The sequence below is a fragment of the Emys orbicularis genome, chromosome 14 (assembly GCF_028017835.1).
Source record: "Emys orbicularis isolate rEmyOrb1 chromosome 14, rEmyOrb1.hap1, whole genome shotgun sequence".
In the NCBI taxonomy this organism is placed as follows: domain Eukaryota; kingdom Metazoa; phylum Chordata; order Testudines; family Emydidae; genus Emys; species Emys orbicularis.
In genome coordinates, this window is record NC_088696.1 from 18,437,478 (window position 1) to 18,454,369 (window position 16,892).

At 42.6% G+C, this 16,892-nt stretch overlaps 1 protein-coding gene across 1 annotated transcript in view; it reads right to left on the bottom strand.

The window, feature by feature from the left end:
- Positions 1–536: 536 nt before the first annotated feature.
- Positions 537–16,892, bottom strand: part of CDH16 (cadherin 16) — a 70,422-nt gene continuing 54,066 nt past the window's right edge. The window contains exons 15-18 of the mRNA XM_065416834.1: positions 11,586–11,825; positions 9,992–10,108; positions 978–1,094; positions 537–649 (exon numbers count right to left, since the gene is read on the bottom strand). Of these exons, the coding sequence (XP_065272906.1) occupies positions 537–649; positions 978–1,094; positions 9,992–10,108; positions 11,586–11,825 (587 nt within the window). The remainder of the gene's footprint in view (positions 650–977; positions 1,095–9,991; positions 10,109–11,585; positions 11,826–16,892) is intronic.

Below are 16,892 nucleotides of genomic sequence, written 5' to 3' on the forward strand. Positions count from 1 at the left end.
ACCTAGACCTTGTGCTGCTCTCTTACTTACTTATTTGGGGCCTGATCCTGCTTTCATTCAAGTCATCAGGAGTTTCACCATTGACATGAATGGGAACAAGCTAGGGCTTTCTATTTGAGCTCAATCCTGCAAGGTGCCGAATGCCCTCAACACCCAGCTAAGAGTACCTATTCAGTACCTTTTAGAATCAGGCCCTTAAAGAGAGAAAGGAATCACATTTCTGTTGCTGAAGATGATACAAACCTGGAGTCCCTGGGACTTTGATCCTCTCTGTCTGTCCCCAATTTACTTTTTCAAACCAATTCAAACATTCTTACACTGACAAAAAACATTCTAGTTTGGTTTTTTTGTTGAAGGAGGTTTCCTAGGTTAAAGAAATATGACATTTCAGTTACTTAGGGAGTTCAATCGCTGCATTGTTTGTGATATATACTGTATATATCCCATATACTGTACCATATTGAATGTGATTTGACACACACACTGTGTCGGCTGACCTATCCATTTGCAAGTGTTTTGTAAAATAAGTTGGGCCATTATTTTGTTGTGTCATGGTATGGACTATAAAGGTTGTCACAAGCTTTGCGTTTCTTCTTTTTATTAGCTCCCAGGAGGGTCAAATGAACAAAGATTATGAGCACGAAGAAACCTGGGGGGAGAAATGGAAAACAAAATGAGTTTAACACTAACGAGCTCTTTGTCAGTGTTCACATTTTTGTATTAGAACAATTCACAAACCAGTCCTTGTTATTTTTTGCTTTCTTTGTTGTTGGTTTTTTGTGTTTGTAAATGATATTGGAAGTGAAGAAGAAAAAAATGTGAATATTATGGCAGGTAATAGTAAGAATATCAAAACATAGCTTGTGCATCAGAGAATACTTCCACTGAAATGCTACCTCAACTAGAAATGAGCAGACATAGATTCTCTAAAACAAAGTAGACTCTGGTTTGTTTTGTTTTTGTGGGCAATTCCATACCTATAGTTCCCAAGGTACCAACGATAACGCTTACTGCAGAAATCACTGTAGGCTTCCCTTCCATCCTTCCAACCTCTTGCATGCATTCTCCTTCCATGGTACACAAGCAAATAGTCACTGGGTTCAAAAGGAAAGACAAAGAATTCAGGATTAACTCCCATGAGGGAGATCGGAGATGAATAGGGACAATCCCCTGAGTTGAAAGAGCATTCTCGCCAGAACTCAAACTGGAGGGGAGGATGATGAGCTCCACATGGACAGATCTTGTGCCTGTCTGGAGCAATCAATTCCCAAGTGGGCACATTCTCTAACATGTTCCCACCCTCTTCCCTCCCCACCCCTTATTTTTTTTCAGTCTGTACTAACAATAGTTGGATATGGCATACCTGCCTATACTGCCTCCTCCACCAAGTCCTGTACTGATTCTTGTGGTAAAGTATAGTAAAAATGTAAGGCAGGGTGTGACGTTATCTGATTAGAGTATGACGATGCAAATCATTGTTGCTACCACTGTTATATAATTGCAAGGAATCTTATACAAAGTGTGACGCATGGCCAGAAAGGGTTAAGCAGCTTGCAGGCTGATTGACCCAGATTCAACCTTTAGGGACATATTGGTAGATAATGTTTGTGTTTTTGTGTGTTTGCATATAATCGAGCAGTCCCTGCCTATGCTGTATTCTGTTAATTCAGAGATCAAAAGGAAATATTAACATTTAAATGAACTGTAAACATAGGATATCGCTGTATTCATCTCTCTTTGAAATGTATAGCAAATCACCTGCAAATGGTGAAAACAAGCAATTGCTTTATGTTAATCTGTGTTGCTAATTACCGGTGATGCTTAGAAAATAGGTTTACTTCAAAGTTTCCATGATTGTCTACTGTTTGCCTAAGGACTCCGACCTGTCAAGAGAAGGCCTGGAACTGTATAAAACCCCTTTGAATCCTGATCCTTTTTATCTCAGATCTACTTGATGCTTCATGCAGGGGAAGCTTAAGTCATAAGGCTGAGATCTCCAGTCCTAACTGGATCACCCTGAATATGGACATTGAGCCTATGGACTAAATCTGAAAGAACCCTTTACAATTACAAAGCTCACCATCTCCACTATGAATCTGATCTCAGAACTGTACTCATGTCTGTATGTATACTGATCTTTTAACCAATACACTCTCTTTTCTTTTTTAATAAATTTTAGTTTAGTTAATAAGAATTGTCTGTAAGCGTGTATTTGGGTAAGGTCTGGAATCTTCATTAACCTGGGCGGTAATGTGTCCGATCCTTTGGGATTGGTAGAACTCTTTTATATGATGAATAAGATTTTCAGTAATCCTCATCATATTTGACTTGGGTGTCTGGGTGAAGGCCTGATGCTGGATTGCTTTAAGGGAACCGTGTTGGCTTCTTGGTAACCAGTAAGGTATTATAGAGGCTGTTTTGTGTATGTTTGGTAAATCTAACTGTTGGAATATCCACCAGCTTTGGGGGTTGCCTGCCCCATTCTTTGCAGTTCACCCTAATTGAGTGACCTTAGTGCGGCTCCCCTGGGATCCCGGTCTCACAGGATTACAAGGTTGGGAAAGGAAGAGGATCCTGAGTTTGCAGCTGAACTCAGCTCTGCCTTATTTGTAACAAAATAATCCCTCCTTCTGGACAATCCAAGAATGGGAATCAGAGAAAATTATCTAAAACTACGAAAGAAAAGGATAAGCAGGCACAGGCAAAGACCTGGTATTCATATGGGTAAAACTCAAACAGATGGGAACTCAGGTCAGCTTCAGACTAGGATTCAGGGTTTATTTTGCCCAGATAAGTTCGCCCATCCCCATTCTCAACCAAATTTTTTGATGAGCACCTCACATATCAGAGGTGTAAACAACCCTGAACCATTTCTCTGCCCTCGCCTAGCTATTTGGCAAAAATAAAAACTATCTTCCGTATATTTTAAGCCCTAGCTAGCAATGTGACAGGGAGAGAAATTGCAAAGAAATCATTAGCAAAATTATTTTAAAATAGTAACATTTTCAGTAATAACAACTTTCCAACCCTACTTAGCACAGTTAGCTGTATAAACTAACATTTTAAAAGCAAGAGCTTGGCTCGTATTCATCTCTGTATGTACCAACAAAGCCTCAATTCTGAGATATCAGTCTTAACCCTTTCATGAGAAAATCATTTGCATTAATAGAACCCGGTGAACAACTTACAACAAATAATTTATAAGGTAAATTTAGCTCTTTTCCCTGTTCATAGATTGTCTGCAAACAGACCTGTGATTTTATACATTTATTTGAGATTCAAATTGTTTGACAAAAGCTTTGTGACCAAATCTCTGTGAAATTCTTAGGAACCCATCCTGCAAAGATTTATGCATGTGCTTAACTTACACATGAGTAGTCCTTTTGAGTTCAGTAAGACTAATCATGTGTTTAAATCGGAGCATTTGTCTACCTAAACTTACAGATGCACTAGTCAGTTTCACTAAAGACCCAGTCCCAAGACCATTGAAGTCGAAGGGAATCTTTCTATTGACTTCAATAAGACTTGGATCATGGGACATTCAATGAAATTAAAAGGTGGCAAATTTAAAACTGATAAAAGGGAAGACTTTTTCACACAATACACAGCGTGTAGCTCTCATGGCCACAAGAAGTCATTGAGGCCAGGAACTTAGCAAGATTCAAAAAGGGACTTGTCATGTAATGGAGAACAAGAATATCCAAAGTTATAACAGTTAATGCTCACAAAAATTTTGGAAAGGATATTAAATCTCATACATCAGGGTTTAAATCACTGTCTATTAGATTAGATTGGTAGATTAATGGGGGATGTCAAATTTCCCAGGTCTGCCTACTGTGGGTGCTTAGACCTTCCTCTGAAGCATCAGACACTGGCCTTTATAGCTTCATCTACAAAGGGATAAAAAACCCACTGCTGGCTCAGGTCAGCTGACTCGGGCTCGTGGTGCTCAGACTCCAGAGATGAAAAATCACTGTGGAGACATTCGGGCTCAGGCTGGAGCCCGGGCTCAGGCTGGAGCCCAAGCTCTGGGACTTGCAAGGGTGGAGGGTCCCGGAGCTTGGGCTCCAGCCTGAGCCCGAATGTCTACACAGAAATTTTAGCCCTGCATCTGCAGCCCTGCAAGCCTGAGTTAGTTGACCCAGGCTAGCCACAGCCATGCTGCGGGTCTTTTATCCTTGTGTAAACGTAGCCTATCAGAGACTATGGAGTAGATAGACTTCAGTCTGACCTGGTATGGCAGTGACTCCATTCATAAGGTCCATGCCCTTAGTATTCAACGAAGCAATAGCCCAGTATCCTGCCATGCTCTTATGAGGGTGAAAGAGTCTTTTAGAGTACTCTTCTCTCCTGTCTTCCCAGCGCTATAGTGCGCTATGATTTTGCCATTGAATTCACAGAATTCTCTTATTTGAAAGTAAGTGCCTGTGTTAATGAATGGTGTTACTGCTACAGTTCATTATATGTATTTACTTTCTTACTGCAGTCTTTAAAAAGGACCTATGGAACAGTAGTCTGATTACAGACAACTGGGGTGCAGCAGAATAGTGATGCATTGATATTAAATGTTTCCATTTATCTTTTCAGTGTGTTCGCACTTAGGATGTTCCACTTAATGGTCCTTAAAATAGCCCCTCTAAATGGTTCTCTTTCAAATACAAGTGCATTGCATGCAGATGAATCTGTGTAGCAATTTTAAATACAAATATCAAAACATTACAGACTACTGAACCCACGCACATTTACTGCAATGGGCTCTCAAAAATGTAAGTGCCTGCTGACCTTATAAAATGTAACTGAGGCTTTTGAAACATCTTATGAATTCAGACAAAACAAACTACAGTGCATTAACTATTTAGAAATCTCAATATACTGTGGCATCGTGTAGTTGATTCTGATCTTGCAACTGGATCTGTTCCATGTGCTCACAGCATCCAGTTACAGTATGTGTGACTTAATATAAAACTGAAACTATAAGAATAGCATTTGAAACGTAAACTAGTACCCTGTGATGCCCAAACTGTGCTGAATAGGAATATGTCTGAGGTCTTGTTGTATTTTAGTTATGCTCTAGGTTGTTGGTGTATATTGTGTGTTTCTCTGTTTTGCAGCAATGCCCAGACTGAAGAAATAAGAATACACTCCCTTGAAGTGTAGACTGTCTGCTAAAAGAGGAAACGTCTCATTCAAATATAGTTCTACCAACAATGTCCCTGATTCTGGAGTGAGCTCCAGGCAGGGCACCCTGTGCAGAACCCCACTGACATTAACGGGTGCTCATTGCAGGATCAGATTAAGTCAGTAAATGTTTTGCAGTTATTTTGGTGCCATTTGTTCATTGCTCACACAAGCCTTCCTAACCCTTTAGGTTTGTCCCAGCACTCGGATGCCTGCACATTTATGTAACAGTGGTGAGCCAGAGGAGCACCCGGAGTACTGGCAGGGCTGTGAACAAATCAAGCATCCCACTTTGCCTCAGAGAGGCTGTATTCAGCACTGCCACACCATGTAGCTGTGTGAACCAGACCAGGGTTTTCTCCAGGCCAGATGCATAGCCAAGGATGTGCTTTATCCTATTAAGGCTCATCAACACATGGTACAGCAACCTGGTCTGATACTCCTGACCTATGCCGTGAGAGGAAACATGCCCAGGAATGCACACCTAATGTGGGTGAACCCCATCCTGCTAGGCCTCGGAATTTCAAACCACTGTTGTAAGCCTGGATTGCTCAGATGCATGCTCATAATCAACATACTCTCTTAGATTGCATCATTTCTTAGCAGTGTTTTACTCTCAGTAGCAACTTCTACGTGTTAGACACTTTTGAGGATGGTCTTTGCACTGAGGAGCTCACAGTCTTAAGGACAGACGGGTTAGGGGAAGGGAACACTAACAGTCAGATTATAAACTAATCAACTCGATAAGCATTGGGACAGGAGGATCTTTAACAGGCACTTAAGCGTGGACAGTGGAGGAGCCATTCTGGTAGAGTTCTTGGTAGAGTTTCACACTCACTGCATCCAAGTTGCAAGGTTGTGCAGAGTCAAGTTTGAATGCACTAGTTATGTGTTTTCTGTGCTTGTACAGGTAAGTACTGCAGAAAGATTTCCCTTTCTTAGCCTCCTAATTTAAAAACATGCTCAAGGCTAAGCTAGACAGTATTAGCCTATCCATATGTGTCCCTAACCTATCCAGCTGTCTCTGAATTTGAGCCCTTTATTATCTATTTAGTTGAGTGAGTGTCATCAGTAAGAGTGGCCATAAGGTCAATTGGTCATTCCTGTCAGACACTTAGATGAGTGAGCAGTACTGACCATCTGCCCATGGTGACATTCTGGGGTCAAGGAAAAGGAGATGGTTCAATTCTGTTTCTTCTGTACAGGGCTCAAACAAGCAAAATTGTAAGAACTGACACTAAACATGGGAACAATGTTCAAAATCTCCTCCAAATGCCAGATGGAGTCATTGCTCATGGGGTAGTCTTCTGTTCTCCAGCAACAGAGTAAAGTAAAGCTCATTCCACAAGCCCTTTCAAATTTCTCATGACCCTTTGCATAGCTCCTTGATTAGGAGCTGATTCTAAGCCCAACTCAGGTGCAGCTTTCTCTCCGGCTCCTCCTCTTATCAGTCCCAATATAAGAGCAAAGTAGGCAGCTTCCTTCCCTCCCCTGGGAGAAGTTATCCCTCTCAGCAGTGCTTTGTTTCCCTCCATAGGTGAGTACAGGCCTGGGAGAACTCTCAAGCCCTCTTTGTAAATGGGTCTGTAGCTGCTTTCAGACAATGACCATAGCAGAACATCAGCAGCAGAAATGTCCCTGGTCTGCTAAGGGTGCAAGAGTAGCTCTTTAAATAGCAAATACAGCTGTCCAATCCTAGTTTTGTAAAGATAAAGATGCCCAGAGGCAAAGTCAGTATAAAATATAAGGTACAAGGCCCTTTCTCAAACATACAGCTCATATAAGCTGCTCAGAATTACGCTGGCACAGACCCAAAAGATGACACCTGTGAAACTCCTCCTGTTCTGAGCTGCTTTCACTTTTTAATGTTATAATTTTCTCTACAGCACTTAGAGCCTTAGATACTAGCAGACTGTGCTGTGTTATGGCATGTGCCTTCTTTTGAACCTGGAGTAGATTATTTGCTGTATTCAATCCTGTGTGTTCTGCTCATTATCCCCTAAGTAAATTCCACTAAGTTTAGCAAATAAGATTTACGATTTATGTAGATTCATTTTTAACAGCTCATGTTTCTTCCCTGTTTTGTGATCTCATCTCTTATTCATGTGCCTAGGATCTCTCCTGCCACTGAAGTCAGACTTACTGGTCTTGCCTTCCCTGACTCTTTAGACCCTCATTCTTCCTCCAGTCTCCATACTTCCCACTCTCTGTCCCTAAATAGCAACCATTAGAAGAAATCTCTGTATACGGATCAGCAGCCACCCCAGCCATCTCTCACATCGCACATGTGGTGCTTTTCCATCCAATTACCATAGCTTCATCTGGGTCTGTAGTAGGGAAATTACTGTGGATATTTACTTGGGAGAGGAGCGGTAAGTGAACTGTTAACATGTACACTGTTGGTAGTTAAAAATATGTTCTGCACTGTTAATACAGTCCTTGAACAGGGCACCTTAATTATGTAACTCTTTGGGGCTCTAGCATCCGGTGTTTATCCTTGAGGAAAGCTTTCATTTTCTTTACATGACATAACTAACACAAGAGGTTCCACCAGACATTAATTCGGTCTAGGTTCTTGGTAATAAGACACAAATAAGGTAGAGAATAAAATAATTGACTGCATATCTTCTGTTGAAGTTACAAATGTTTTCACAAATACAAAGGCAACAGCTCAGATGCAAAACAGAAACAGATTTTCGGTTCTTGGCCTAAGGCAAAAATATCATTCATGCATTCACATACATGCTGTCAGAGAAACAAAACTGCTCTTCCCAAAATGTATTCTGGCACTCAGGACAGTTTGAAGGAAGGCAGCAAAAATAGCATCAGTGGGAATGCACAGAACAGCCTCAGCATTAGGCCACTAGAAGCTCAATGCTACATGGTTTAATTCTCTGGAAAATTCATTTTTATTTTTGCTGAGGCATGTTCCTAACCTGGACGTTTTGAGTAACAAGCATGAAATCTTTCTCTATTGTGCTTAATAATTTGCACTGGCTGGAGAATTTTGAAAGAATCTACAAATCATGGACTTGCTTCTCTCCAGGAGGTATAGGGAGTAGGTGGCTGACTGGAGATACTCTGAGGACTTTCATCAGTGCAACGCAGACACATATACCGTCCCACAGTGAATATGCTATATTGTGCTTACACCTGCTACAAAAAGGAACCGCATCTGCTGTCGCACAGTGTGGCAGGACCCTGGCCATGCTGCTAGCCTTGCTGGCCATGCTGCTGGCCTTGCTGGCTGCTTGGTGTAGTCACTTGCCTCACACAGCCTGAATATTAGGTCTACGTTGTCTGGCTCCTGCACTGATGTGCTAGTTGGAGAGGCTCCCTGTGTCCGCTCCCCTTCCTAGGGTATTGGCAAAGGGGAGCTGTAATTATTTAGCCCTTTATTTGGAAGTGACCAAGACTGGTCCAAAGAGTATCCTTGGATTTTTCCTGTCTTTCTTTCTGTGTCTTCTCTTTGCCACTCTGTCTCTTAGTGATCCTTCTTCCTTTCAGAGGGTTGCCATGGAGGCACTGTATCTCTAGCTGAGATGAGGAGCAATCACCCACCCCAAGATGTTCTGCTGTGGCTATTGTCTCTTAGCAGGCATGCCCCCTTTACAGCCAGCATATCTGAGCAACCTTGTCAAATCAGGGACTTTCGTGAGGTTGCACTTGACCCTGCGTCTCCCCCTGTGCCAGATCTCTCTGCTGTTACCAACACTTTGTGCTGCCTGACATGAGGCAAGACTCTTTTTACAAGCAGATGTCTGTACTGATAGCTTTAAAACTGAAGCTCCAGCGTGGCACATGGGGTGCTGTATATAATGAGAATGGCTTAAATAATAGAACACCAGTGTGATTATAAAAAAACACCCTCCAGATTAAAACCCAGAAAACAAACTGAGTGCTATGTGAGATGACATTCCACTGCAGGTGCTACATTACAGGTGCCACATGGAAAGAGGGGAAAAGAGAGAGGCCGGTAGAGACCATAATTTACAAAGGAAGATCTTTGTAACTCCTTAACTTATTAATGTGGAGAAAAGAGTAGATATGGGGTTCTCAAACTTCATTGCACCGCGACCCCCTTCTGACAACAAAAATTACTACGTGACCCCAGTGGCAGATTAATGATTTTGCCGCCCCTAGGCCCTGAAATAATTGCTGCCCTGCCCGCCCCTGACCCCGTCCCGACTCCACCCTTTTCCCGCCCCATTCCACCCCTTCCCCAAAGTCCCGCCCCAACTCCGCCCCCTCCCTGCCCCTATTGGATCCCTTTCCCAAATCCCCGCCCCAGCCCTGCCTCTTCCCCCAGCGCGCCGCATTCCCCCTCCTCCCCTCTCCCTCCCTGCCCCACGAAACAGCTGTTTCGTGGGGCAAGCGCTGGGAGGGAGGGGAGAGAAACAGGACGTGGCGGCACGCTCGTGGAGGAGGCGAGCTGGAACAGGGGAGCTTCTCCGTGGGTGCTCAAATTTGCCGCCCTAGGCCTAGGCCTTGTCGGCCTAGGTGATAATACACCACTGCGTGACCCCAGGAGAGGGGACTGAAGCCTGAGGCAAAGCCTGAGCCCCACTGCCCTGGGCGGGGATGCCAAAGCCCAAGAGCTTCAACCCCAGCAGGGGGCCTGTAACCTGAGCCCCACCGCCTTGGGCTTCAGCCCCGGGCAATGGGGCTCGGGCTTTGGCTCTGGCCCGAGCAAGTCTAAGCCAGCCCTGGCAACCCCATTAAAATGGGGGTGTGACCCACAGTTTGAGAACCGCTGGAGTAGATCAATGGACTGTTATAAGAACCCTCTCAGCATGAAATGCGTTCTTATTACCTGGTAGTTGAATGTGTTGGGCTTTAAATGGAGTCCCACTGTCTTTCAGGATAATGGTAACAAGGTGCACTTTGGGTTCCAGCCAACTGATTCCCATGGTGAGATAAGCATGTGTGTCTGCGGAGTAACAGAGAACATGCAAAATGAAACAGAAGGACAAATATCAGAGCTGAGGGTGAGAAGGGTGGAAGAGAGAAAAACAAAACAAAACAAACCAGCTGTGGCTTGCATTCATTCCCTCTCTTCTAACCTTACACTGAAAATATTCAGTAACATTTCCCATTAACAATAGCCCTTAAGAGAAAATACTTTGATTTTGGTATCTAACACAAATATTATATTAAAATCCCTACTGACCCATCTATCTCTCTATCTTAGAGTTTTATTTGTGCATCTTTCATGTAAACACCTCATAGATCTATTTGCCAGATGTGAGAACTTCCTTTGACTTTTGAAAACTAACCAGAGGTTGAATTAGTTCAGAGGCTGATGACAAAACCTTTCTCTGTTGCTATAATTCCTTTCTCCGTAAGCTTCATCACGGAATGATAATCACATCTGGCTTTCAAATATTGACCGTTTCTTAAACATTTTACCACTCCTGCCTTTGAAAACTGCCATTTGTGTGAACCAAAGTTTAAAATGTTTGAAATTGTCTGTGTAATGTTATCGTATGCGGTAGTCAGATGGACACAAACACAGGAGACAATTTCCAAAAGTTTCAACAGGGAGCCATTTTAAAGTCTTTTGATCTCCAAGTGCCTACTCAGTTTAATCAGCATTTTCAGAAAATCTTCTAGTTGCTATTGAGACTTAACTGGAAGAGCTGGAAAAGTGAGACTATTACTCTTCTTTAAAAGTTACAAGGAGATCAAAATCAGCCTTATAATGGGACTGTATTTTCAATCTTAACTAGGAAAAAAAAACCTACTGGTTCTCCCTAATAAAACAACCCTTATGTGCTGACCTGGAGTGCTTGCCTCCCGCCCCCACTCCAAAAATACTGCCCTCCACCACTTGAGTGGAATGGAGAACTGTTAGCAGTCAGCTATGGAAAAATCCTATTGCTCTCTAGGCTGAAACCAGTCAATTGAAGGAGCATGATCAAGTGCTGATCCGGCTCCTACTTGAAGCCAATGACAAAACCTCCAATTGGCATTATTAAGGGCAGGAATTGGGTCAGTAACTCCCATTGAAATCAAAGGGAGCAGGATTGGACCCTCAAACCATCCATAACAAACAATATTTGATCATTTGGCTTAATTAAAACTCCTCTCCTTCAAATACATCCTGAGCTTTCCAGGGGTGTTTAACCATGTGGAACGTTTGAAAGTGTAGTAAAAAGCTGTTAGTGTAAGACCCAAAAAAGAACAAAAAGCAAATTTTGAAATCAGAATAATGTTTTAATGACCTGTAATGGAAAAACCATTTGCCAGATGTCTTTCCCACTTCCCACAAACATTCTCCTTGGCCTTCATGTTCAACATGGGAATTCTCAGCCCAAACAATTTTCCTAAGAGAAAGTTAGAGGGGGACTAAAACAGGGCTTTCTATCACTTCTCTGTAATGAAGCTTATAGTTACCATTCACACACCATTGATCAGGTTGATCCTCCAGTTTCTCTGAAGCACGGGGCTATTGGCAAGAGCAAAAATCAATGGGACACTGTTTTCTTCCCCATCGGGATCAAAGGCACTGATAATGATGGATTGCTTTTCTCTCTGAGGTGTGCAGAGATGGGATTTGGCGTAGTCTCCTACTAGGAATGGAGAGTTGTCATTGACATCCAAGATGTGGATTGCTATATCAGCAGTGACCATCATTGATGGGCTACCTGCAAGAAAACCACAAAATTGCAGTGAAATTACTTCTGAGCTAGAATTACTGCTGTTTATAATGTTTTCTTGCTCTTCTGGAAATCTGGAACCAGATCTTCAAAAATGTTCAGTACCCAACTGGCACCCAGCATTCTGAGCTGTTTTGAAAATCTGACCCTGATTCTGGGTGCTGAGCCCTTTTGAAAGCTTTGGCCATAAAACTTGAGAAAGTGGGAAGGTTTGTGTATGAAACCAGACAGTCATATAAAGGAAATGAGGTTCACAGAAAGCCTTAATAGAATACAGCTCTGAATCAAATACTGTAATGCGATCATGGTCTAACATCTTAGGTAATATAACCATTAATATCATGGAAGTTTCCTCACATTTTCAGCCTGGTCATACAGCATGAATCATTTGGTCTTGAGAACCTTCAAGTAACTTGTAAGGAGGAGAATGAAAGCATGTTTCCTTATCTAACTTTATCAGAAATCCTAACCCTTTCTCCCCATAGGAAGTCAGTGTAGACTTTCCAGCGCCAAATTTTCAGGTGTTCTCACCCATTTACACCTACTGATTGCTAGCATACAAGTGAAATGCACTCAATTACAGCATCCAGTCTGTATGACCAAATTCTCATTTGTGCACACATGTATACGTGCATTTTTGTGTCTGCACATTTAATGGCAACAGCTGAAAACATGGCCCCAGCTTTCTTATTAGTGCATTGGTAAAATTAAAACCAATCATCTTTAGTTTTTTTAACTCAGTACTTGGGTCTGAATGCAGTCTTTCATGTGGTGTATGATCTAGATATCACTTGTAGGAGAGAGGGATAACAACACCTCTTTATGCTGCCTTGATACAGCAACACTCAAAGGAATATCTATAATTTTAAGCTCTTCATAAACGGGATGTTCCTAGACCAGAGAATCTAAAGAAGGGTGACAAAGATGTTCAACGGATGAGAATTTAAGTCTCAACCCATGCGAGGAGGATGCTCTTAGGTGAACCAATTGATATTTCTTAGAAGTTGCAATAAAACCATATGTATTGGCAAATACTTTCCAAATATCAGACCTAATCAGTATAGTCATGAAATCCCTGTCAGAGTTAATGGACAAAGATATGCACCAAAGCTGTCCATGTACTCTGCCCCAACCAAATGATCAAAAGCCAGAATGATTCGTATTGTGTGGCAAGTCTTGTGAGCCTCAAGTTGAGTCACTAGCACCTTTACCAATATAAATTTGATAAAGTGGCAGTAGGAAAAAAAATCCCTTACTAAGTAGTAGCAGCCAGTATCTGTGTTAGAACTGTGGAGGTGATTCCACTGTTGCCCTGTCAGTACTCAGAACACTATGTATGGTTACAGATAGTTCTATGAATGGACCCTCCCTCAGTAACCAGATTTCAGAGTAGCAGCCGTGTTAGTCTGTATCCGCAAAAAGAACAGGAGTACTTGTGGCACCTGAGAGACTAACAAATTTATTAGAGCATAAGCTTTCGTGGGCTACAACCCACTTCTTCGGATGCATATAGAGTGAAACATATATTGAGGAGATATATATACACACACATACAGAGAGCATGAACAGGTGGGAGTTGTCTTACCAACTCTGAGAGGCCAATTAAGTAAGAGGAAAAAAAACTTTTGAAGTGATAATCAAGATAGCTCAGTACAGACAGTTTGATAAGAAGCAAGTGTGAAAATACTTACAAGGGGAGATAGATTCAATGTTTGTAATGGCTCAGCCATTCCCAGTCCTTATTTAATCCTGAGTTGATTGTGTCTAGTTTGCATATCAGTTCCAGCTCAGCAGTCTCTCGTTGGAGTCTGTTTTTGAAGTTTTTCTGTTTTAAGATAGCCACCTGCAGGTCTGTCATAGAATGGCCAGACAGGTTAAAGTGTTCTCCCACTGGTTTTTGAGTATTATGATTCCTGATGTCAGATTTGTGTCCATTAATTCTTTTGCATAGAGACTGTCCGGTTTGGCCAATGTACATGGCAGAGGGGCATTGCTGGCACATGATGGCATATATCACATTGGTAGATGTGCAGGTGAACGAGCCCCTGATGGTATGGCTGATGTGATTAGGCCCTGCAAGGCACTGCATTTAGCCGTATGGAGTGGAAATCCATCAACTTCATGAAAAAACTCGTACAGATACAGACAGACATCATCTTCCTTTCCAAATGCAAGCAGATGGACATCATACCAAAAGGACTAAAGGTAAAAAATTCATTACAATCTACATATCACACAGACTATGCTGAGAGACTGTGTCACACACTCTCAAAGAAACTGCGAAACCACCTGATCAGCATCCTATACAGCAAACAGGGAAAGATTAAGAATGAGCTCTCAAAACTGGATACTCTCATAAGAAACCAACCTTTCACACAAACTTCCTCATGGATAGACTTTACAAAAACTAGACAAGCCATTTACAAGACAAACTTTGCCTCTCTACAAAGGAAAAAGGACACTAAACTATCTAAACTGCTACATGCCACAAGGAGCCACCCAGCAATATTGTTAATCTTTCCAGCTATACTCTTAGCCCAGCAGAAGAGTCTGTCCTATCTCGGGGCCTCTCCTTTTGTCCCTCCAGACCCACGAACATGATACAGTTCTGCGGTGACCTAGAATCCTACTTTCGACGTCTCCGACTCAAAGAATATTTCCAACATACCTCTGAACAGCATACTAACCCACAGAATCCCCCCTACCAGCACTACAAAAAAAAGGATTCTGCGTGGACTCCTCCGGACGGTCGAAACAACAGACTGGATTTCTACATAGATTGCTTCCGTCAACGTGCAAAGGCTGAAATTGTGGAAAAGCAACATCACTTACCCCATAACCTCAGCCATGCTGAACACAACGCCATCTACAGCCTCAGAAACAACCCTGACATCATTATCAAAAAGGCTGACAAAGGAGGTGCTGTCGTCATCATGAATAAATTGGAATATGACCAAGAGGCTGCTAGACAGCTCTCTAACACCACATTCTACAGGCCATTATCCTCTGATCCCACTGAGGATTACCTAAAGAAACTACACCATCTGCTAAAAAAACTCCCTGACAAAGCACAGGAACAAATCTGTACAGACACATGCCTAGAACCCCGACCAGGGACATTCTATTTGCTACCCAAGATCCATAAACCTGGAAATCCTGGACGCCCCATCATCTCAGGCATTGGCACCCTAACATCAGGCTTGTCTGGTTATGTGGACTCTCTCCTCAGACCCTACGCTACCAGCACTCCTAGCTATCTTCGAGACACCACTGACTTCCTGAGGAAACTACAATCCATCGGTGATCTTCCAGAAAACACCATCCTGGCCACTATGGACGTAGAAGCCCTCTACACCAATATTCCACACAAAGATGGACTACAAGCTATCAGGAACAGTATCCCCGGTAATGTCACAGCTAACCTGGTGGCTGAACTCTGTGACTTTGTCCTCACCCACAACTATTTCACATTTGGGGACAATATATACCTTCAAGTCAGCAGCACTGCTATGGGTACCCGCATGGCCTCACAGTATGCCAACATTTTTATGGCTGACTTAGAACAACGCTTCCTTAGCTCTCGTCCCCTAACGCCCCTACTCTACTTGCGCTACATTGATGACATCTTCATCATCTGGACCCATGGAAAAGAAGCCCTTGAGGAATTCCACCGTGATTTCAATAATTTCCATCCCACCATCAACCTCAGCCTAGATCAATCCACACAAGCGGTCCATTTCCTGGACACTACTGTGCTAATAAGCGATGGGCACATAAATACCACCCTATACCGGAAACCTACTGACCGCTACACTTACCTACATGCCTCCAGCTTCCATCCAGGACACACCACATGATCCATTGTCTACAGCCAAGCTCTAAGATATAACCGCATTTGCTCCAATCCCTCAGATAGAGACAAGCACCTACAAGATCTCTATCAAGCATTCTTAAAACTACAATACCCACCTGCTGAAGTGAAAAAACAGATTGACAGAGCCAGACGAGTACCCAGAAGTCACCTCCTACAAGACAGGGCCAACAAAGAAAATAACAGAACACCACTAGCTGTCACCTTCAGCCCCCAACTAAAACCTCTCCAGCGCATCATCAGAGATCTACAACCTATCCTGAAAGATGATCCTTTACTCTCACAGATCTTGGGAGACAGACCTGTCCTCGCTTACAGACAACCCCCCAACCTAAAGCAAATACTCACCAGCAACCACACATCACTGAACAAAAACACTGACCCAGGAACCTATCCTTGTAACAAAGCCCAATGCCAACTCTGTCCACATATCTATTCAAGTGACATCATCATAGGGCCTAATCACATCAGCCATACCATCAGGGGCTCGTTCACCTGCACATCTACCAATTTGATATATGCCATCATGTGCCAGCAATGCCCCTCTGCCATGTACATTGGCCAAACCGGACAGTCTCTACGCCTAAGAATTAATGGACACAAATCTGACATCAGGAAACATAATACTCAAAAACCAGTGGGAGAACACTTTAACCTGTCTGGCCATTCTATGACAGACCTGCGGGTGGCTATCTTAAAACAGAAAAACTTCAAAAACAGACTCCAACGAGAGACTGCTGAGCTGGAACTGATATGCAAACTAGACACAATCAACTCAGGATTAAATAAGGACTGGGAATGGCTGAGCCATTACAAACATTGAATCTATCTCCCCTTGTAAGTATTTTCACACTTGCTTCTTATCAAACTGTCTGTACTGAGCTATCTTGATTATCACTTCCAAAGTTTTTTTTCTCTTACTTAATTGGCCTCTCAGAGTTGGTAAGACAACTCCCACCTGTTCATGCTCTCTGTATGTGTGTATATATATCTCCTCAATATATGTTTCACTCTATATGCATCCGAAGAAGTGGGTTGTAGCCCACGAAAGCTTATGCTCTAATAAATTTGTTAGTCTCTAAGGTGCCACAAGTACTTCAGTAACCAGAGAACACTAAGCTAAGATATCAGGTGCGATCCTGGAATGTGCCGAGTTCCTTCCATAAGGTGCTGAGTTGCCTCAA